Source organism: Bemisia tabaci, chromosome 5 (assembly GCF_918797505.1).
Source record: "Bemisia tabaci chromosome 5, PGI_BMITA_v3".
NCBI lineage: Eukaryota > Metazoa > Arthropoda > Insecta > Hemiptera > Aleyrodidae > Bemisia > Bemisia tabaci.
The window spans coordinates 37,142,706-37,167,134 of record NC_092797.1 but is presented as its reverse complement, the minus strand read 5'-3'; the positions used below and the strand labels follow the sequence as shown (position 1 = coordinate 37,167,134).

The 24,429-nt window shown below is 37.8% G+C and overlaps 1 protein-coding gene across 4 annotated transcripts in view; it reads right to left on the bottom strand.

The window, feature by feature from the left end:
- Positions 1-22,380, bottom strand: part of cic (Putative transcription factor capicua) — a 44,884-nt gene extending 22,504 nt beyond the window's left edge. The window contains exons 1-15 of one of the 4 annotated variants that reach the window (XM_072300656.1): positions 22,227-22,309; positions 21,333-21,588; positions 18,829-19,548; positions 18,119-18,430; positions 15,877-16,460; positions 15,099-15,226; positions 14,426-14,600; positions 13,136-13,553; positions 12,124-12,258; positions 11,170-11,371; positions 10,545-10,801; positions 9,797-9,979; positions 8,420-8,581; positions 7,510-7,584; positions 5,838-6,028 (exon numbers count right to left, since the gene is read on the bottom strand). In XM_072300656.1, the coding sequence (XP_072156757.1) occupies positions 5,838-6,028; positions 7,510-7,584; positions 8,420-8,581; positions 9,797-9,979; positions 10,545-10,801; positions 11,170-11,371; positions 12,124-12,258; positions 13,136-13,553; positions 14,426-14,600; positions 15,099-15,226; positions 15,877-16,460; positions 18,119-18,430; positions 18,829-19,386 (3,380 nt within the window). In that variant the 5' untranslated portion in view covers positions 19,387-19,548; positions 21,333-21,588; positions 22,227-22,309. Of the gene's footprint in view, positions 1-5,837; positions 6,029-7,509; positions 7,585-8,419; positions 8,582-9,796; positions 9,980-10,544; positions 10,802-11,169; positions 11,372-12,123; positions 12,259-13,135; positions 13,554-14,425; positions 14,601-15,098; positions 15,227-15,876; positions 16,461-18,118; positions 18,431-18,828; positions 19,549-21,332; positions 21,589-21,729; positions 22,206-22,226 lie in introns of those variants that run through there. The other 3 variants (XM_019056766.2, XM_019056769.2, XM_019056768.2) reach the window with 3 other exon arrangements.
- Between the last annotated feature and the right edge of the window lie 2,049 nt (positions 22,381-24,429).

Below are 24,429 nucleotides of genomic sequence, written 5' to 3'. Positions count from 1 at the left end.
AATTGAAAAGAGGAATTTAAATATGTACAAAAAAGATAAGATTCGAGGAAGGCATATCCATTTTCTTTATGACGAGCTGACACCACCGATGATTGGTATTTGCTGCTGATTGAAATAGCTGTAATGCAGTTTCTCGGTTTGATTCTTCCAAAAGTTTATGTTAAGAGAATATTAGGAATTGATTACTCAATTTTTTTTTTTGCAGTCGCAGATTTTTTTTTGTGGTTGGTTCTTACGCAAATCTAAAATTCGCAATTAATAGAAATGGAGACAACAAAAATTGATCCTAGAATATAGAAATGATTATAGGATTGAGATAAGATTGGCTGTAAATGAATCTACTTTTGCACTTAGAAACTAGAGAACATTGTGAAAAATTGCTACTAACATGATTGCCTAGTTACAAGGAGTTGATGGAAGAATCAAGTTTATTGTTGTATTTGTATGTATCCGTGTTAGTTATGGAAGACGCCAAACACAGAGACATATACTTCATTCAAATTAATTGAGCAGTGTTCCAGATGAGATATAAGATGGCTGTTGCTTATTGAGGATTATCAGGCTATTAGAGATTATGTTAGACCGTTAATTAAAATTGACAATAATGAAAGTTATGATATTAAGGGGGTCATAAACTAATGAAGCACAGATGCAGAAGTTTGAAATGTGAGCGACAGGAAAGGGTAGAGGTCAGTCAAATAACGAAGCAATAAATCAGACTGTCCATATGATTCCACACCCGAAACAATTGAAAGAGGAAAGAGCTGGCATCGAATTCTGCTAGCGAACAAATTAATTCTAAAATAATGGAGGACATTCTTTCAACAAGTGTGGGCTTAGAATACTAAGTATTCTGGAGCGAGAGAATGGTTTTTAATTCTGTTGACTACAAAATAATTAAAGTTGCACCGAGTTTTGACTCGCTATCAATATAGAGCTGAAATAGATATATATTTTGATATTTTTCTCAAAAATTGAAACATTAGTGTGAACTGCACTCTCTGCTGAAGGGTCCTCAAGAAAAATGAAGGATGAAAAAAAAAACCACATATTAATACTTGATGAGTTAATAAAAATAATCAACGCTTCATATATCAATATCTGCACGTTTTAAGTTGATATTTATTCTCAGTAAGACAATATTAATTCTCCAGATTTAGAATATTTATGAATACATGGTAGGAGACCCATTACACTGGAGACTTATTGATTCTGAATCAGAGACTTATGGACAGGACTTATCAATATTTGATAGAGACTCATCCTCATTTATTAGACCGATCAGCACTTCAAAAGTTTCTCAAGCACAATTTTACTTTTTATTTACAGGTTGACTTCATTTTTCTATGTGAAGCAATCAGGTAAGCAGTTCATAACAATGTTTCAACTTTTAAGGAACATTTAGATTTGATCTACGTTACAGCCATGTGTTAATCAATTCACCCAAAGTTAGTAGCTGCACCTTGAGACTTTGGAGGTAAAGAAAAAACTTTTAAAAAAGCAAGAAATTGAGATTTTCATCCATCTTGAGATTCAAAAAAATTCTAATTTGTGAGCTGGATTAATGTTTTCCCAACTTTTCTAGGGAGCAGGCAATTCATAAGTATACTGATGAAACGGACGGTCGTGGAATCATATCATAGTCTCCAGGGGAAAATAACTTAATGCCGAAAAATAGCTGGTCATCATGCTGACACAGAGATCAAATTTTCCCTCTTCTCCACAGAACAAGATGCACGCATACAGAGAGATGCAAACAATGAAGGTTGGTACAGTTTAAATCATCATCCGCGCTGAAAAATTTCATAGGCAGCTGGTGAAATCCGAATTTGACAGCTAACAAATACATGCATAGGTTGGCAGAACTTCACAATGCTGCCGCCTTAATCAATTTAACAGCGTTACATGATTAAATCCTACCTACATTTTGCCGTAACTCAGTGAAAAAGAACCACTACTGAGCTTGTGTAGAAAATATAGATACATATTATGCTTTCACTCGAGGCTTTTATACAATAGATTCATAATTAGGATAATAGAGTTATGGCGATAGTGATCATGTAAAATTTTGCTAGAGACTTGATGGTGTCACTACTTTTATTTAAAGTCAACTTCAGAAGCTCTTAAAGCTAGGGATGTCATGTTGGTGGCAAAATATAATTAAAGGAGCGTCAAACTCCATACTCGGTTAAATGGGTCTGTTGCAATATAGGGATACAGATAAAAAGTAGACTTTTAAAATGTAAGAGCACCAAAAATGGCAGTGTGAAATAAGTCACTCTTAAAAGCACAATGGGCCTTCCACCCCCCCCTCCCCCCCACAAAGCCTCGATAGGATCAAAACCAGAAAAAAAAAAAACACTCTGCATATCCTTCGACAGCATATGGCTTCAACTTCAATAGATTATTAGGAGCTCAAGAGTTGATTTTGGACAAGGTTGATGGTCTCATCCTGTTTCTGACACAATTTTACACAAATTAGAAGATGAAGTGGCAAATCGCTCACTTTTGCAAAAAATCCACTAAAAAATTAAATTAAAGATTGCCAAAAGCACAACAGTATTAAATAGAGCCAATTCCATTGAAATGTAAAACTTCGGCTAAACTTCACATTGAAACTACTTGAAGTCCTAGGACTGGATGCCTGTCAACAGGGAGAGGCCACATGAGGTTGTATCGTACAGCTTTTGCATGTTAGCAACTTTTTTGAGGGAAAGATCTGGGTCCTATCAAAGAGGCCACATGAGGTTGTATGTACAGCTTTTGCATGTTAGCAACTTTTTTGAGGGAAAGATCTGGGTCCTATCAAATTCAAGGTATAAATTTGTCTTATTTCTTTCGTAATTTCCTAATTCTTTTTTCACATTTCTCCTGCGTTTTAATGTTCTTCTTTAAATTGTCTCTTGCCCTGTAAATTTCGTTTCTTAGACTTCCACTAAATAACAAATTTTGATTAAATTTTATTTATTTTGTTTAAAATCTGCATCTTTTTCAAATTTCCTTAAAATTTATTCTGTAAGCGGGTACCCTAAATATTCCAAAAAAAAAATCTGCAAAAGAGGCATCACAGTATTACAGTCTTCTCGTTTTTTTGTGGTCTTTTGGTTTTTATCATATATTTAAGAGGTTTAACTGGCTTACAAATCATTTGAGTATATGAAGGTTTAAATTGTAAATTTGGTTCATCAGAAAATTCACTGGTTTGTTGAGAAAATAAAGAGATGATCAAGAGAGAAAAATAAATAAATAGTGCGTCTAAAGTTGACAGCATGCACTAGGCGTGTATAATGGATAATTTGTGCTATCAACTTCCACCTCATTTACTTTTGGAGTGGTTTGACTGACAAGTAACTGAAAACTTTAAGTGACTCGGGTCCTTGCACAATTTCACTTCATTACAACATTCTTAGGTGGATATTCATACATATAAGGGGTTTAAACCCCTTGACCGTGGTCCAGCACCCCGAAGCTCTTCAGGTCTCAGGCGTTAAAAGTTATTTTTGGGGTTTATTAACAGAGAGGAAGATATAAGTGAAAGAGAAATGCAAATTTAATTTCAACCCCGGAACATCATAACTTCATCAATTTTGACTAAATGAGTTTGCTGGTGCCTTCTTCTCTCACTAATTAAACATCAAAGAAATGACATTTGAAACTTCTTGATGAAATAAAATTCACAGATCATTCACAATGAAGAAGAGCCGGATACTAACACTTTTCTCGGGGGGGGGGGGGGGGGGTGTTTAAATGGGAGTCGTTTAAATGGGAGTCGTTTAAATGGGAGTCAATATTTTCCGAGCATCCTTTTAAAGTTACATGTTAAATAAATTAATGGCCGTGACCAACATCTAGGAGAGACTATTCAAAGAGTTTTGAAGTTGCCAATTAAATTGCTAGCTGTCAACAATTCAAAAATCAATCCAAAAAATCTCAAAATGACATAAATGGGGCAACAACTGAAGATATGCACTCATCTTGTTTTTGCCGAAAAATTTACAAAAATTTAGTAGAAAACTTGCTTTTCAAAGATTTTTTGCTATGAAAAAATATTACACTTTTACTTCGAAAATCAGTATTTCTGTTGATGTCAAAGATGCTTTGCTGATAAAAGATTCAAAATTGTTGATCAGATCGTATTTAGTAGCTGAAAGACACTTGGATTAAAATTACTCATTTGAGCAATAGGGAGATTTTCTAAGTTACGACTGCCCTTGGTGTAATATGCAACAGTCAAAATGAACGACTTGAGAGTCAAAAACCTAAAACTTTGCTCATTGGTGCTGCTGTATAGAGGTGTGTTGTAGGTGCGTATGTGCATAAAAATATCAACCAAACCATAGTTACAGCTGCTTCAAGTATGCAGTTGGAAAACTGTTGCTTCAATAAAACCTATGGAAGTTTTAATCTGCTGCATTTAGAGCTTGAAACGACTGGATTGAGATACTACTTCACTTTACTTGTATGTACTGGCACTGATATGAAATAGACCGTTGGTTTCTTAGTCTCTGGAAAACTAGAAAGTTATTTTTATCTAAACTTGAATTCAAGTTTTCCAACCTAACTTGCCAAAAACAAAAACTCCAGAAAAAGTTTCCTCCTTGCACTGGATAGTTACATATAAAAAAATGAGGACAATATTTGACTTGCAGAAAAGACTATCCACTAAAATACTGATGAGCATAGAGGGTAAAATTTTTAGGGGTTAGTTATAGGGACTCCCAAAAAACTCACCAACTATTTTTTAAGTATCAATAGGATTTGTGGGGCTAGCCAATTCTCTCAACTAAACAAATCAAGAAATTCCATACTATTACAACCATAAAATTTCAAGCAGTCGAAGAGAAGGGATAAGACAGGAACCTATTAAGAGAGGCAAAGGAGATGATAGAAATTTTCTGACTCAAATATTATTAGGAAGTATATAGGTTCCTTATTAATAGGCAGGGACCGGCATTTTAAAAAAATGAAAAAAAAAAAGAAAAAAAAAAAATGGCGAAAAAATTGGCTCACATTCAATTTTTACTAGTAACAGTAAAAAATCATCAAATTGAAGATACTTTCACACTATAAAGTTCACACTTTTCATGGTTGGTTGGCCACATTAGTTGCACACATATTATGTCAGAGTTAAAACATCGAAAATAGCATTTTGAGACAGGACTTGGAGCTAGCAGTGGGACAAATAATAATAAGTCATTGAACTTGTCAAAGAATTGCGTTTTGATGGTCAAATCTTATGGATGCCTAAACACTGTCCATCCGTTTTTTCTTGTATCTAATTATAATAACAAAAATACCTTCTATCCAAAAAAAAAAATGTAGAACAACTGCTTTTTCTGCTTTTCTTCGAAACGCGATACAAATGTTAATGCTGAACATAGAAATTTGGCACGCAGCCAAAATGAGCTGCAACTCTGCTAAGCTCTTTACATTTACTGATCAAAATGTTCCAATCAGAGACAAACACGACTAAACCATTCTGCTCTAACTCTACATGTGGTAAGATGACAGTCAATGAGAACCAAAATTTGAGAGGTGATCTAGGAATGATCCTCATCCTAATGTGTTCAGCAGTCCAGAATCACTCCATTTAATACTGCCTACGAACAGACTGACCGGTAGAAACTAAGTTGCAGTGGTTCACGGAGCTAGCTCTAAGTCTCTGATGTCGCAATACACAAGAATTAATTCCTTGAAGAGTGAGGTATGAGGTTGGTAGAAGATTAACACAAATATGTCCGATGAAAGATCGACTGTGCGGTGAAGGATTGGAAAAACATCAATTCCAGACAAGAGAGAGAAGAGAGAAGAGTAAAAAGAGTAGTGGCAATTCCTACCTTGCTTTTATAGGCTTTGGTCGGCAAGTTACTTCCCCGCTATTGCTGTTATGAGAAACAGGACTGAACCTTTGCTGAAGAAAAGCTTTGTCTCCGGCCGGGTCTCCGTCACTTTGTGACTCCGAATCAGAATCCGTCACTTTTTCTTCGCATTTGAGATCAATTTCAGGGTTTTCTACGCATATCACCTGCTGACACAAAGGGTGAAGTGTAAAATGTAGAGTTGATACAACGTACAAACAGTTGCTAACAAAATTTGAGCAAAAGTTAGCGTTAGCAGTAACAGTGAATCAGCAATTAATTTTGACGACTTACTAAAAATCAATTACTACGACTTTCAGACTTTGAGGTAAGTCTAGAGGGTCTTTTATCTTGTCTCATTTCCTACTGTTTCATTTCTTTTGTAGGATGCTGAAATGAGGTTAATTTGAGGAACTTGTCCCAGAAAAATGTCTATTGGAGACAGGCCTCTACAAGATGAATCCAGGGGCTCTAGAAAGTTCCAAGATTCAAATACCATAGATCTGAAAAATATTCATAGGACGAGTAAACAGTATCCACCCTGAAGAGACTTTAAACCCTCAATCTTCCCGACTTATTTAATTTGGAGAAAGCCTAACAAGATGAGCATAAAATCAAGATAACAAATTGAGAAAAGAAACTTAAAGGAAATTAGTGACAGAAATTATTTAATTATTCAGTCCTCCCCTCTTTTCAAATTGGCCTTCCCATTTTTAAAACCTCTTGCGCGTAGAATTTTCAAAGAGATGGCTCTCTACGCTCAAAACTAAGAGACAGTGGCAATTTAACAGCTGAAAGAAGTAAAAAAACTACAATTTTCATGCTAATGCCAGCTGGACTTCCTATTTTCAAGGTTCATTTTTTACTCACAACTCACCAGTTGCAGGGTTCACAGAATTTCTGCATCCCTCATCAGGAATTCAAAGTGTATGAAGGAATTGAAGCAAAGCTAATCAAATTCATTACTAAAGTTTTGGACTCACTGACGTAATGGAAAGTAAGCTCTGAAACTATGTAAAGCATTTTAAAATTTGAATGGGTCATTTTAGCTCAGGAGGAATTGGCATGCAAATAGTTGACTCATAAAATTTTCGGTGCGGAAAAAACGACGTGCTCAGTAAAACAGCACAATAAATCGTCTCCGGGCAGAAATAGCACTTCCTTGTCTGGGGTCCTGAGAAACATGTTTGGACTGTTCCGTTCATAACCACCATCAATATGCAAATTTACGCATTATGGGCAGGATCAAGGTAGCAGTGAAGCTTAGCCCCTAACATAATCACTTACTGATCAACTACGTAACACACCGCCACCTTATTTGTGACGCGTAAATTCTCAAGTTACAAACGCACAATTCAAACCCCGTTTTTGGCGACCCTAATTTTAGGCACTTTAGAGTGAACTTTTATCCCTGTTGTAATCATCACAAAAAGTTGGGAAAAAACTGTAAGTTTCAGTCACATAATACTTTAGGATGGCGCGATCAAAAAAAAAAATAACTTGACAGACCTATTTTAGTAACAATTTCCTTCAATTTGAATAGTCAGAACAGAATCTGACGTGATACATATCTTTCGAGAAATTTGGCAGTGTCTGAGAGATTACACTTGTTTCAAGAAATCAAAAATCATTGATGCAAAGATGAACCTACCATTCGATCCTCTGCATCAGAGAGCTCTTCATCCTTCTTCTTATCATCTTCTTCTTTGGTTTCAGACTTAATCGTCTGGAAAATAAAACATTCTGAATTAGACAAATATTTTAATCTCCTCATATAAGAAGTAAAGAAAAAACAACATCAACAGCTTAAAAACACTAATAATGAAGCTACAAACTCATAAGTCTGATTCAGCAGTCGACGGATAAATTTGGGCGACTTAATTTTACGAGAGAAATATTTTTTACTTTTTTTCTCTTGAGTTGATGAAAAGAAATAAAGAATGTAACAGAATTGATATGCAAGACTATGGCCCTTTTAAAAATCATATCCTGATTCATCCCCAATTGAAAATCATCTGAATATTCTCAAGTTAAATGATCATGATACATCCAATTTTATCCAGTTTCATCCTGATTTGGTCCTGCTAATTTTTGTCTTCATTTATACTAAATTATTTTATAAACATTCTTGACGGATCCTACTTTATCTTGATCTCACGCGCTTCCACGGATGTACAAAAAAATTTTCAACAGCTAGTAAAAATGTTATGGCAATGGACATTGTCTTTACCCATAATTTAATTTCGCTGGGTAAATATACCACAAGTGGTTGATGCATTTTAACATTTCAGAAGTCTTTAAAGCAAAAGCAAGAACGACCTCTTTCCATACAATGTTAACAAAATCATCAGAAAATTCAAAGACTTTGGGAATACTTGGACAGTATCCCTGATTCTAAGGATGATCAAGGACTTAAACATTTTAAAAATAAAAAATTCAAGTATATTCACACACTTTTTAAGGTATTACTGACCCTAATTGCACGCAAAAAAATGGAAAAATTTCAAAAGTGAGACTAGGAAATTTCTACTACGTGTAATAAATAGGTGAAAAATACTTACATCACTACTTGCTAAAGGCAGATCTGAGGTATCCATGTTGATGACATCACCTTCATCACCAGTGGAGCCTAATTTGTTCCTAATTGAGCCTGCAGAGGATTTCCGCCGGTCTTTGCTGCACCATTTCCATTCTGGATAAGCTTTGAAATGCGCTTCCTTCACCTGAAAAAATCGCAAAAAATATGATAATCCATGTAGGTACACAGGAACAGAAATATAGAATTCAGCTCATCTATCTTTTTGGAGTTTTATATTACCAAAATCTTCAATTATGACTGTCCATAAGCAAAACGAACAGTTCATGGCGGTAGAATTTACATTGGAGCCGGTCAAGTTGCATTGGGTCAAAAAATCAAATAGAGATTTTGAAGGAGAACCCTCTCTAGTATCGTATCCTGAAGGACATGTTACAGGAAGTGTAGTTTTTTCACATACTGATCAGAGAGCATGAAATTGCATAACAATCCTGTAATTTTGTATCTTGAGCGTGGTGTGTTAGAATTGGACGTATTTCTGCCATACGGAACTAGGTGCATTGTGACATGAGCCCTGTTATGCATATATTTTTATAAGTCTTAGGGCTCATGTCTTAATGCTCATAGTTCCGTTTGGGGGAAATACGTCCAATTACTAAAACCTTCTTCTTGAAACTACATTTTTGAGCTACCTACTCCAAATCTCTAATACTTTATTTAAGTTAGAGATTTTTGGACATTTATTGCGCCAAAATTATTGTAAAATCACTTTTCTGAGCACAAGCGCCAACACCTCAATTTTGAACTTTTTGGCATTGAGATCCCCGTTCTCTTGGACAGTCACTCAAAATTTTATTGATATTATAGTAAAAATGGGGGTTTTAAAATATGAGTACTAAAGAATGTCCCTTTTCGCAAAATCTCTAATTCTATCTTTACTTTGGAAGAAAGAAAGAAAAAAAAGAGAAATATACCTAGAGGTAACTGAATCACCCTCAAGAGACATTACAACACTGATAAATTACCATTATGACCTATCATAAATTACCATTATGACCTATCATAAATTACCATTATGACCTATCATAAATTACCATTATGACCTATCATAAATTACCATTATGACCTATCATAAATTACCATTATGACCTATCATAAATTACCATTATGACCTATCAGTCATTCATTTCAAGTGACTAATGATTTTGAGATTGTGCAGTAATCAATAAAATAGTACAAATCGTAAGCAACAGGGAGCACTATTGACCAGTTGTGTCAATGCTTACTGCATTTAAGTTCCCATTCTAATTCCCCGACTTTTTACTACTTTTGACTTTTGATTTTCTCTGGTCGCTGTGAATTTCTTGATTTTCTTAGCTTTCAGACATGAAAAGAGACTTACCTCTGAAGCAAGCTCATGATATTTCTGTTTCTCCTCCGTGCCTAACGAGTACCACCATTCACCCAGAATCTTTGAAACAGTCCGGTTATCTTGGTTTGGATGCATTTGATGCACTTTGGGCCGATGCCGTTTGCTGAATATCATAAACGCGTTCATTGGCCTACGAATCCGGCTGTCTTTTGTCTGAAATACACACAAAAAAAAATTGCAAGACCACAAAACAAGAAACAGAAAATATAAACAAAATTTGAGCTATTTCACTAAAAAATGTGAAAGAAAAGAAAGAGACTACGTAAATAAAGTAACTGACTAGTCTGAAACTTATCGGATAGCTAAAAATTAAGATAACTAAGTCTTGAGACAAAGAAATTGCTTGTTATTTCCGATTTGAGTATGACACATCATAAGATGAACTAACCTGCGGGCTATTGGAAAAATTGCTTCAACTCGATTTTTCATTTTACAAAAATGAGATTCCTGAGGTTATATTTTCAAGTTACAAATGACCTCAAGAATCTTAATGCTATCAAAAAATGTCTGAGAAAAATAATCATAAGCTGTGTTGCAGGGTGTTTTCATTGCTTTGTTTTTTGTTGTTGTTGCTGTGTAGTTGTACAAGTGGATAAAAACATGTGAAAGACACAGCTGAGAGGTAGCGCTAGCACTACAGCTACACCTTGAAACTGCAGTTTTCACCTGTATTATCAGAAATATAACATGTTGACTCAGCAAAATAAATCTGACTTACTTTGAGGGGACTGTGAGGTTCTTTGCTATTTTGAAGAGCACTTAACGATTGAGTCCGTCTTTTGTTTGATCCAGTTTCACTTGTGTCGTTGGTATCGACCCCTGGCTTGAAGACATCATCATCGTCTTCAGCAGGCGCAACGTCATCCAAGTGTTGTGGAGAGGAGGGGGGAGCGGATAGAGGGGTGTCAGGTGGCGTTCGAATCAGAGGCAGCAATGAGTCCCAGGAATAAACCGTCATGGAGGCATCTGAGTTAACTGAGAATACAATAAAGAAAAGTTTAGGAATCTTTAGCGGATAACAAAATCTCAAGTGTACAAAAGAATAATGGAATAATAGTTTTGAAATCGTAAATTGAGCAAAAATAAAAAAAATATAGTGAACATGAATGTAACGTAAACACACATGTGTCAAGGTGACAAGAACTGAACAGTCTACAGTTAGAAATTTACTATATTTCTCACTTGTTAAAAGGTTTCGTTCTTAGCTATTTTATCAGTTTCCATCATTTTTCCTCCTCTCAGTAATGATCCACATGATTCTTTGTTCAAGCATGTATGTGTTATCTTCAGAAAGAGAAATGGTGAGCAAAAAAAAATTCCAAAGACGGTAACTAATGTCTTACAAAGAATGCCGTTGTGTTTATCCGGTGGGTCTGACGTCGATTTGAACTGTGGCGGCAGAGGGGGAAGCACAGGAACGAGCTGTGTTGGTTGCACAATGACGTGATGCACTGCGCTCGAACTGGATGCTGGTGTGCTCACCACTGGTGGACTTTGAGCGACGGACAGATCTGAGCAAGAACTCTGGATACCGGTTTTAGAAACCTTGACAAGGAAAAATCCATAGAATTAGTACTAAAACCAAATTTGAAGTTAAAATGTGAGTTGAAATTACTTTTTTCATTGACAGCTGTCATGCACATACATTCAAGCATTAAAGACAATGAGAGTCGTTGTGGTCAATTAATATTTTCATGTTAGACAAGTATGATTGCTATTAGAAATTCAAGAAATCGTACATGCATACTTTGTGACACACCTAAACCTATCGGTGTGACTCCTTTTCTTTGTGGCAAGGGCAACAAAATGCAGGAGGTCTTGTGCTAAGATTTTACAAAAAGCTTCATTTGGGTGAATAATATAATTTATCGACAAACTAGGCAAATATTTCATCAACAGAGAAATATGAAGTTTTCCCCCTCACTAGTTGAATTCAAAATATATTTTTTTTGTAAAAAATAAATATTTTGAATCCAACTTTGGAAAAAAGACAAAGTGATGATTCTTTACCAAATCTTACAACATTCTGCAATTCATTCAACGGGTAAAATGGTATCAACCCACGATTAATTGCTTTTTTCAAATTTAAATTAACTGTGCATCCATTCTGGTAACCGCAATTTTGATGCTTATTTATCAATGCGCTGAAGTACCGAAATAATCTTGTGTTACTCAGCTTATCCTAGCCACTAAAAAGTCGGGGTACTCAAATTACAACAGATTAAGCTTATAATTTAGGTTTACTAAGTTTTCAGGGACAGAGAGCAAACACAAAATAACAAGCAGTTAAGTTTTACCTGATGAACCACTGACTGTTTCTTCATTTTTAGAGTGGGACAGCTTGGCTCTTTTCTAATGACTGTTTCTTGTGGTCGAGATTGAGGTTCTGGCCTCGTATCCATCCTACAGTTTTCAAAGTCACTCCGCGTGATCTGCAAGTGAAGGAATGACTTAGAAAAATCTTAAAAATTAAACATTGAGATGAAATAATTCATCGAAGTAAAGAAAAGGAAAATGCAGGGCGGTCTCTGCGCCCCTAGGTATATTTATGACTGCAAATAAAATTGCTTGTTACTGTGCAACAAGAAAAAAACGGACATCATCTTGTTTTACTTGTGTTACATTTCCGGACTTAAATTTTAAGATGATTGGTACTGAACTACATACAATATAATTTCCTTTATGATGTTGCTGAGCCATTAACATTAGCATTTAAAAAAAGGCCACATTTCAGGAAAAAGCGACGGAAGTTGAAAGTTCACATTTTTTAATGCAGGAAAAACTGTGACAGTGGTTAAAAGTTACAATATTTTATTTTGGATTTAATTGCCTTTTAAGATCCTCATGAACACCAGGTCGAAATATGGAGCCGTAATTTGTATTTGAGGGGAAAAAATTCAAGGCTGGCAGCTAGAATTCTTTTGGTGATCAGCTGTATTTTTTATTTTATTTTGATGTTTCGGAACAAAAGTGAAGGCCTTAAATCAATAACGGGCTAAGTGCCAAAAAGTCAAGTTTCAGTTATTCAAAATTTAGTTCCCACCAGTTGCCCAGCAGATACCATGTAGCGCTAACTATTGGGGCACTTTACACACTACTATCATGGTCGTGGCACTCAGCCTGCTTCACGGGTTGTTGTCCTTGGTACATAGAACGCTATTCAAGGTAGAACTCCATTTTAATTTTTTTGGCACTTAGCCCGCTAATGATTTAAGGTCTTCAAGTGTTTTTGGAGTAAATATAAAATTTATTTGAGTGTTTTTTCACACTGTATGAATGATGAACTCAGTAAAAATTAAATCAACTCACATCAGCACTGGTCAGAGCTTGCTGTAAGATGTAGGACGTCTGTGGGTGCGGCAGATGGGAGGGGGCTGAGCCCACTACTATCCTAGCCTGCTCTTCGGCCTCTTGAGGGATCGAGGGCGGTGATGGGCCTTGCATTTTCCACGTTATCGTCCCTGCCGTGCTAATGGGCGTGTGCGACTGACTTGTCGCGAGAAGATTTGGTGAAATACGGATCACACTCGTTGGGGTGGAACTAACGACATTTACAGGACTTTCCTTGGGTGAGATCTGCCCCTGGAAATGCGGCTGCGGCTGCAACTGGAGAAGCCGTTGCGGCTGGAGCGATGGTACCGGCTGAGCCTGCGACTGGAGATGCGACTGCTGTGTGCGCACGATTGTTGACATTTCCATCATGGGGCCTGGTCGCACTAATTCTGGCCTGCGAAAACATTGAAAGACATACATTAGACAACTCAATGATCCTTTACAATATCAAGTACATTATTGTCTGGAATATTCTTAGAGTTCATGCCATTTCAAAACCAAAATCCAGGACTTTTAAAAAAGTTTAAAGGGTTGACCATACTCAAATCCTACTTTCAAAGATTAATTAAGAAGGTCAATTAAAAAGGCTCATAGGTTATGAATTTACCTTTTACTTGATTTGTTTAATTTTAGATGATGTTTTTTGTTTTGTTCCAGTGAGCGCATATTCTACAGCTTGTTGGTCATTTTGTTTCCATTTGCAATTCGTCCATCAGCTTACCGGTGCAATTCAAAAATGAAAGGAAAAATAAATTAAACTAGGACTCTCCAAAAAATGTTAAGGCTCCAACGGATGCCTAGAAATGGAAGTCTCCTCTTCTAATCTAGTATCACCATACTCTGCTATCTGCATATGAGTGAGGATACAAGTAAGTGACACGGACAAAGCTGATTGATGATTTAAGTCTTCACACCAAAAAGACAAAAATAAAAACAAAACAGAAAAAACCAATCATTTAGGCGGTAAATGATATGAGCAGATAATGTAAAATTCGAGGGCTTCCAAGTACGTACCTTCCTGTGACATACTGTAGTTTAATTACATTCAAGGAATGCTCAGTATACCATTTTTAAAGGGAAGAGAAACTTCTCCTGGATGTCTATGGGTACCATTAAAATTTTTGATGCACTTCTCACTTTATAGAGATCTTCACTTCTACAATTCATGACAAAAAATTGTTCAGCTCTCTTGTTTCTTGAAGAAGTATTGAATTTTAGACATTAATTCACGTTTCAATGAAATATGCACAGATTTTGTCTCCATACCTAATGACTCGCGGATAGGAAGCTGTAAAGTTGTTTTGAGCACGCGATGCATCGCTAATAGGCAAAAACATGTTTTGCCTTGATCCGATTGGAGAGTGTATACTTCTTCTCGGGGATGGAGCTTGTCCCGTCGGTGAATACGCAGGGGTCGTAGATCGAGATCCACCCAAAGAAACTTAAGAAAACAAAAATACATTCAAAATTAGAAAACATAGATTTACTAATTAAGATTCATTAGATGGATTATGCTTCACACCTGGTTCCTAATTATGTTTAATGGGTTGTTATCTGTGCCTCTTTTTTGGCTGCACAAAGTCACCTTTGGCAAGCATTATTTGACATGATTAAGGAATTAGAAGTAAAAAAAAAATGAAATTCATTCATTGGCCAGGCACTATTCTGTCTGACTTACAAAGTCATGGGGATATTACTCTAAGGTGAAATTCCAATGTTCATAAAAGAGAAGAAAAAAACCACAGGGGGCCAGACCATTAATGAAAACAAGTAGCACTGACGAAAAGAACATTAAACAGCTTGTTAAAAAATACATAGAACAATGCACAGTAAGATTACAATTTTTCAGTCTTGCCAAAAATTTAATAATCACGGATGAGCACCAATTTATAAAAAAAATGAATATGGAAAGGAGAAGAAAAAACAGAAATGTAGGTACCTAACATATTGGCTGCTTCTGTTTCATCCTGGTCGAAAGTTCGAGCAATCCTTCTATCCGAGCAGCTAGGAGACGTCTCTGAGTCTCGGGAAGTTTCACCACCATCGATTAAGCTTCCTTCGTTACTTCTGTGGAAGAATAAGAACTCAATTATTACAACAGATTTCATGAGAAAAGGGTTCAAACCGTTTTTTGAGAATCAAGACTTAAAAAAAAAAAAAAAAAAAAAAAAAAAAAAAACCACACACGTTGGTCCAAAAAAAAAAAAAAAAATTGCTGAAGCTTTCATCTCCTTTACCTCTTTTGGACTATTTTGATACATTAAAAAAAGTTTGACAATCTTAAAATATTTACTGATATTGTTAGCTTCTTTCTAGAAAGAAGTTGAAGCCTACTACACAGAAAATACAGTGACTATTAAAGAGAGATCTAAAAGTACAAGGAAATTATAAAATGTTTACACTAAATGAAACAAGGCATTTTTGGATGAAAGAAGGGATACTTAGAGATTTTGAAGGAAAAGAGTTCATAAATTAAAAATTTCACCAACTCTTCTCATCTAACTCATATGGCTCATGCAACGTTTAGACCCATGTAGCAGAGCTAAAAATTAAAATTTAGAGTTTAATTCATGTTCCCAAGTTTACTGAAGATAACTTCGTACAAAATCACTGATACCTCAATTTTTTTTAAACAAAAGCAAAAAATAATGATACAAAAAAGTTATGACGTTATATACACACTTGAAATGAAGTAAGACAAATGCAGTTAAGCTTACCTCGGATAAGTTGAGGGCCCTGCTTGAAGACCGTTCCCTTCCAGACTCAAATGTCGCGAACAGTAGCCTCTGCGTTGCGACTCTTTCGTACAACCATCCTTTGAGCATAGCCGCCTCCACTGCTTCCCATTGAATTTCTTCTTGATTCCACTAGGGGTGGAGACGACGTCACCTTTTTTGTACTTGTGAGGAGTTGCCGCTTGGGACCGCGGCGTGGCCGGCGTTAGTCGCGGAGTCGAGCTGCCATGGAGGCTTGACGTGCTGCCACGACTCTGCATGCTGCTTCGTTTGCTACTGCCGGAGAGTTTAGCACCATCTGCATCCGAGCTGAATTGGATATCTTCTTTCCTGAGGTCGTCATCACTTTCGCAGAAGTCTTCATATGGCCGCCGTCTTAGATCATCGCTACTGCCGTTGGGTATGGAGGAGCTGACAGAGTGCAAGCTGACCGGTGTGGTTGTAATCGCATGCAAAGGCGGCGGAGACGTCCCTGCACTGCGATAATAGCCACCCATATCTACAGGGTGGAGCGTAGGCACATTGTGGTGAAGCGGTAAATTCCCATTTTGAACGCCGTTGTTGACCTGCAAAAAAGTCAATTAAAACAAATTGAAACCGATTCATGAAAGACGATTCTATGGTAAAGGGGGGAGGGGACATACTCAATTACTCTTAATAATAGTTCTGTTATTGATGCGGTGGTACTTTTAGGGAACAAATTTAAAAAATAATAAAGACCAGTTGCAGCATCACTAATGTGCTCTTCACTTCTCAGTTTTGTACGGGTACATTTTGGACACAAGTTTTGGAACATTTACTTTGAAACTTTGTTGTACTTCAATGACACTGCTTTCTTTAAACAATAAAGGGGACTCAGCACTCTTCTGTCACCCTTTGTGTAGAACATTTGGAATATCATGCCACTATCTTCACTTTTATATTTTCCGGCTTGTTAAAAGGCGGTTCCGGCGGTTCTATAAAAAAAACCTAATGAGTTTCCTGAAGATTAATTGCAATATAACTCTTTTCTCGTAAACAATTCACTGACAAAAAAATTACTTTAGAAGTCTGTCAGAAACATTTGAGGGAGTTTTGAGAACATAAATGAATAATGTAAAATTTGAGAAAACTCGACTTGTACTGAAGGAATGGGAGATGTAATGCTGACTCCAGATTTCAACAGCATTGATAAATGATACAAAATTTCAACGACAACTAAATTTACCTCATTTCATAGATAAGAACCATAATTTTTGGTAAGTTGGATTTGAAACTTTGAATTCCAATTTATGACACAAGTTTCTCATACACCTTAAGGATGAGTGGGATATTTTGCAAATTCTGATTTAAAAATTTTGGGCCCAAAACCTGGTGGATTAATGCTGAAAATCACTTTTACTTCATACTATATTATTGTAACTGGAAATGTCAAAAGAATTGTATCTGAGTTTTGTTTGACTTTTTTTAGTTTCATACAGTACAAAGTTTTCGCACAACCTTGCTGTGAACGATGGTAGAACTGGAGAAGAAACAAATGGACAAAAGTCACATCAATCTGAATGCATCAATCATCAGTCAGCCCATTGGTTAGCACGTATATTTATGTTGAATGGTTACATTTGTCCATTCTTTTCTTTCCCCAGTTCTACCAATCCTACAAGTTAAGTTTTAGGGGTTTAACAGTCCCTCTTCCTTAGACAGTCACAGAAACTTCAATTTCTACCTCACTCCTGGATTCCTTTCTTCATGATCAGCAATAGTGTGTGTTTAGACTCCGTAGGAATGAAGTTCCAGACTTTTTCGGGTTTTCCCCGACAAAAATTATCCTAACTCCCTGACTTTTCACACAACCATTTGGAACGGATAAAACTAGAAACGAAACATTTGCAGCTGTTACATCACTGCAACTGGCAGGAGCAAGAGAACGTCTCTTCTTCAGGCACTAGTGATTCAACTGATTGAAGCTGCCATTCCTTAATGGATATTATTCCTCTTTAGACGATTCTACAGAATAACTTAGAGCATTGAACCCCGAAACAGAGTGAGACCCAGCTTGATTATGTGGGCAGTGCTGATGTTGTTTCAGATTTCAAGTTTCAAGATTCTTCAAATTTCCAATCTCTTAAATTAAATTTCCTGACCTAATGGAATTCCCCAACAATTACTGGCTTTCAAGACCAGTAAACATCCTAGATAACTATTCCCATGACGACAAGAATCAAACAGAGAGTTAGCTAGTTACCTGAGCCGGAATTATAGTTGGTTTAAATTCAAGGTCATCAACCCCCAACTCATCCCACCAGGGTGGAAGCAGGAGCCGGAGATCAGAGCGCTTGACTGTGTGCTCATCGTTATCCGAGCCGATGAGTCGGACACGGAACTTAATAACAGATGACGTTGACTCGTGAAGGATGCTGCATACCACACCTTCAATGAACATCCTTCGATGGGCTACCTTGATGCACACTCTGGCTCCAACCGTTACCTGACCAAGACTTGGGCTTGCGTCGCTGATGACATCATATTTTCCAGAGCACAGAACATCTGTGAAAATCTAGAAAATTGTAGAGGAAAATTAGTGACAGAGGTAAAGCGAATGCTATAATAATGAGAGCAAATGCAGAGTTACGATGTTTGTCAGGCACTAGACACCAACCACTAAGACATTGCTTGATCTTTTAATGGGTAATCATTTTTTGTTCACAAAATGATTGGTCCTTACAGAGGGGTTAATTGTAGAATATCACTGTTAACAGAATTAAAGGAATCTCGGAGCTAAAAGTTTAACAATTAGATTATTGGTGCCATCGTTTCTGAAATAATGAAATAGATTGATGTTTTGGATGGGCGAGATTGTTTCATGCTCCACCAGCAAAACTTCCTGCATTTTCAAGAATTTGATACCCTGTTCATTACCAACATTGGAATTATATTAAAAAGAGCAAAAATTACCTCTGGCTTATCCGGAAAGTCATCAAACTCGACCATGACTTCACCTCGTGTGCCCGCTTGTTTGATGATGCCTGGAAGATAAACTTGATCTTTCTTGGCCAGAACTCGGTGGTCAATCCATTCCCGGAGGTCGATTTCGTTTTTACCATTAGTCACAACCCTGTCGACCATGGGTTGTTCCGTCATTGGTAGAAGCAAGCTCAGGCCCATGTTCCCCATGTTTGGAGGATAAGCACCTCCAGCGTTGTTTTCTGTGGCTAAAGGAATATTTTCGCGGCTTGGACATCGCTCTTGCTTCACATAAAAGTTCCGCGGCGAGACTTCCAGACTGGTGTTGGAACAGTCCATAGCAGTTGATTGAGGCGGCATGAGCACACTTGTCGCACAGTTATCTGATTCTTCTAACTCCGACGGATCAAACTTCCGCTTTTTTGGGAGCTTCTTGGCACTCATTATGGTTGAGTGGTCTCGCGGTGCCTGGTGCTGTTGGGCTAAGATCTGAGTGCCACTGAAGTTGACGGAGGTGGACTCGGCATAGCAGTCCTTTACATCCCTCATTATATTGATGATGGCACTTGAGAGGTGACTCAACTTGACGTAGATTCTTGTGTGGCACTTGATGTGTGAATTTTAGGGTTTCTCCACCCTAGGATGGTCAGGTACCCCAGTTTCCGCCACCAGGGTTCAGTTTTCATTCTTCTAGCTATTTAGACCATTTTCCTGTTGACATAAAAAAAGAGTTAGGAGCAAGCCCGCAAAAGCATTTCTTCTTTTTGAAATTTTAGGAGGATCCGAGGAAAAATCGTCTGCATTTTTCTGAACTAGGTAATATTGAAAAACGAAATCACAGGTGGCAATAGTTGGAAAGAATAGGAAAAAAAATTTCTCGAAATTAGAAAGAAACTGATGGAAAATAAAAAATTACCTAAGGAGACTTTCACATTTCTTCATGCCTCTCGGAATGTGACATAAAAATAAAGTTTGAAGTTTTTAAAAAAAAAAATCATGACAAAGGGCATTCTGAGTGATAATTATCTCAGGGTGTTTTTTCAACATATTGAGCACTTACTGAGAGTTCATTTGTGCCATTTATCAACTACTGATGGAAACATTCTCTTCGAAATCACCCGAGTATCTATCAACTTCATTTGTTCAATCCTACATTTCTTACGTACCAGTTTTTCCAAGGGTAACTTTAAACTCTTTCCTTCTGAGGATAGTGCAGAACATGAACTAACATTATGAGAGGGACAGAGGACTTCAATAAATCACTTAACCATCAACTACATGCGCCTTGGAAGTTTCTATCAGTAAGTTTGATCATCTGATTTACAAACCTGTTGAATGTACTGTTCACTAAGGCCCTCCCCTCCAAGAAATGAACTTTTCAGTGCTATAATTTTCCTTAATTGATAGAATTCAATGAATAAGGGTAAAATTTCAGGGGCAGTATAAAATTTTATCTATCCATTACTTGGTACTGAATTGTCTCATTAGTTGAACTTCTCAATCACCCATTAAAAATTGAACTATACATTGAAGGTTACCCTTGAAAAGATTTGCTGAAAAAGTCTTCTGATTTATTGATCATGCTGACTTTGCCACACAAGTTTCTTGATTCATCACTTTACAAACTCACAATGGCTATCAAAATGGTTGTTCCAATATACACATTTATACTTATACGTTCAAAGTTTAAAGTTAATGTGGGTCGAAGCCAGAATTCACTCCAAATAAATTAATTTACTGCCAGGGCACACTAAAAAATCTAACACTTTATTCTTCACTTCAGGTTTGAGACAGTAATATTCACGTGCAGATTTTGCTCGCTAAAATCAAAGAATCTATCATGCACTCCAACACTTCCGACACTTCATAGGGTACATGGTCAAGAAAGCCTTTTTTCTGATTGTGCATACAGGTTAGTTGTCAGGAGGCTTGGAAATCTATTGATAATCTTTCACTTGAGGTTATCAGCAGACTCGGAAAATGACAACCGAGTTTTAAAGAAATACTTTGAGATATTGTGGTACGCAGGATACTTCGTTAGAGTGTGAAGAGTCGTGGCTGAGACAATTTAACACTTTTGATTCATGATAAAATAAATTCTCCTGAGTAGAACGGGTATTTAGTCGAAAGTGTGTTTCTTTTTAGGTCTCCTTGGGTGTGTTGAAGAATTATATCTAGGCGAGTACGCGCACTGACCAAAGGCAAGCCTTTTCATACAAAATTGTTGCTATCAAGGATTTCTTGGATCAAGAAACCTGAAAACTGTTGAATAGACCTGAAAAAAGCAGGCTGTTCCAAGCGTCATGAATAGTATTTCAAGAAAGCGTAGTGACATTAAACATTGAATACCTAAAGATGCATAGGAATCTAGTGAAATTGGATAGGTTAGGTATCTGCCAAAATTACCAAGACCGACATGTAGATGTAGAAGCATCTGACGGGAGCTAGGCCAATAGGGCAATGAGATACATGTGAGTCGGTGAAAATCAACTTACTGAGAATGAATTTATCCATGATTAAATTTCTTTGGTGCTGACTTTAGCCTTCCGCATTGCAGAGATATCATATTTGGTGACTACAAGTTATTCACAGCTGGTTCAACTGATGGAAGACTAAGAAATTGGTGCTCCATAATCATCATGCAACTCAACAGATAGATAGTTGGGCAATTTTTAGAACATTGAAAAGAGATCTAGTTATTGCAAAGTAAGGAGACTCCAGGAATGATTTTCACTTATCAGTGCTGGTGAGCTACAGGTGAAAAACAAAAATGAGGAAGGGCTACTACAAGTGGAAAGAAATTCAGGTACTATGAAATGGGTGTACTGATAAAGGGGATTACGGGGAAAGGGCCGAAATGAAAGCTAAACATATTCTGACAAACTCACTCACACAGCTTTGGGAAAAACACTCGAATACTTGTACACCCGCGCACATATTAACAAGACTCCACTCCTTCCCCTTCACAACTAGCTGACCCCTCCTCCAGGGACCCTACACGTTCACGACTTCACGTTCCACAATCCACAAACGCTGAGTTGATCCCTACTCACCCAGGGCAATGAGGGGGAGTAGAAATAACTCTCAACAGGAGTAGCCATAGCGGCCGCGTTAAGGAACTCCGATGGACGGATATTTCGAGGATCAAATGCGACAAAGACAAAATTCTAATGGACACGGCACACTAACATCCGACAGGATCACAGATTAGCACACCTGAGTAATAACCTCAGCTGAGGTATCGACGTGAAATATTCGGCTAGAAACAAAAGAAATCGATAGTAAACCCGATTTCTCGGCCACGCGTCTTCACTTGCGGGCGAGCCTGAACGAAAAGGTGAACGATTGCGCACAGAAAAGAAGCGTAAAGGGGCTAAATAACTAGATACCTTAAAATATTGGCGACTTCACGTAGTATTGACATCTTTGATGAACTAACTTCTACTACCACAACACTCACACACTCTTCCTTCACAATCCAGAATGGGAACGTAACGACGTCTGTGATTGGGCAGTGGCAAGGTCACGTGCGCATTGTGCCCTGTCCCGCAACCCGATTGGCTCGCTTATTTCTATTCAATTTCTACAGTGGTCCCCTCTCCAAGCTCTTGTAGCAAGTGCACGAAAATTATCTCCTGGAAATGGAGCTACAGAGCCAAGCTCCACGCATGACGACTGGGCGACCGGGGTTACTATGTAGTGTTAGCTTCGTCGAGCTGACGCTGTTAGCGCTGCTGCATCACCAGGATGGGCCGCCAGATAATTGTTGCCGGGTGAATGATAATAGTCCGCATTCTTCGATTCTTTTACACCTTTTTTAGTGGTGGGGGCATGAGTCGACGAACTAGCTCATCATGAGCGCGCGGGGCAGGGATGCTCACAGGGTGGTACTGAGGGGAGAGGAGGGGGGTCCAGGTGGGGTGGGAATATCCCGAAAATTTTGCAGTAAGGAACTGCGATTCACTGGTCTATCCATTGAAGCACCTATCCACATGAAGAACGAAATGGCACATACGTCGTTTCTAAAATGAGCTAGAAATACTGGTTCCTAGTTGCAAAATGTAGTCCAATTTACGGCGATTTGAACCCGAGGGTGACGAGGATTGTTGGTCTCTTGAAAGAAGAGTTCAGCTCGGGGCGGTCTGATCACCCTGGTAAAAATTGGCGATAGGAGCTGCGTTTCAAAATACCATAGGAGTTCTTATAGCCGACTGAAGAAGGCGATAGAAAATCATATAGCTGGCTGTAGAAAGTGGAAAAAATCATACGGCCGGGCTACACGAAGCGATAAAAAATTATACAGCCGGGCTATAGTTCCTATCGCCGGGCTTTACACTCTTTCGCCATCGGCTATAAAAGGCTATAAGAAATTGTGTAGGAATTCGTGTGCTTTGTAAATCCTTAAGTCTGCACGAAATCACCTTAATATTTATAAAACGCACATTATATTTTCCTTTACTACATATTTTTTTTTCATCAATTAAAATGAGAATAATCCATACAGAGGGTGCAAACATTTCAAAGTCATGAGTTGAAAAACGCTGACTCCACGAGATTAAATATTAGAGCCTAACACAAAGCGGAGCGGCGGCGGCGCAATGGCGCCTACAAACCTAACAGGGATACTTCACGCACTGCGCAATGCGTGGAGTATCCCTGTTAGGTTTGTAGGCGCCAATGCGCGTTTTGCGCTGGCTGCCCGCCCGCCGCGCCGCGCCGCAGCGTACCACGGCGCTTGAAGCAACTATTTCACACCAAAGGTATTGCACAGTATCGTACGAAATTGAAGGCGCTCCAACATATTAGGAATGGCAGGCATCCTTCAAAAGTACGGAGCTTTCCCCGCAAAATAAATCAAGATACTCCGGCCCAAAGAGAGAGCGGTAGTCCAAAAACTCACTAAGTCCTAGCATCCGTAATTAGCAGCGTTTAGCATACACTCTATCGTCAGGCTGTTGCTTAATCGCCATCGCCTATAAAAAATTGTGTTGCCGGCTATGGAAGCTATTGGAAATCTTACAGCCGGCTGTAGGTCTATGGTATTTTGGAACACAGATTCTACTGCCAATTTTTACCAGGGCAGGGGTGCCAGGGTGCTTTAGCACCCCCGAAATCCTGACGGGTGGCTCAGGGGGCCCGGGCAGGGCACCTGTAGGGGCCCCGAAAAACTTGAAAAATCCACATTAAGAAGAGCGATGGGTTAGTTAGAGGGCCAGCCTCGCCTGAGGTGCGGAGCACCGAAAACGTATCAACACCCGAAGAAGTCTCTATCCAGAGACTCGAGACAATTAGCTCCAGTTACCTATGGCAACTCAACAGGAAGTTCCGTATTGAAATGAAATATGTCACAATGAGTTTAGCCCCATGATTTAGGACGTACAATTTTCATAAAGTGCCACAAATTGCATTTATAAAACAATATTTGTTCTAATTTATGAATTATTATTACATAATACGAGCATCCATACCAAAACTCGATCGTAATTTAGGGGCTCGTAAGACAAGGCGTTTAAGCAGAGTTTTTGCTATTTCGAGAAATACATGTTTGAAGTTTCAAAATTACATGGCTCTTCATGGCGGAGAAGAAGTGCA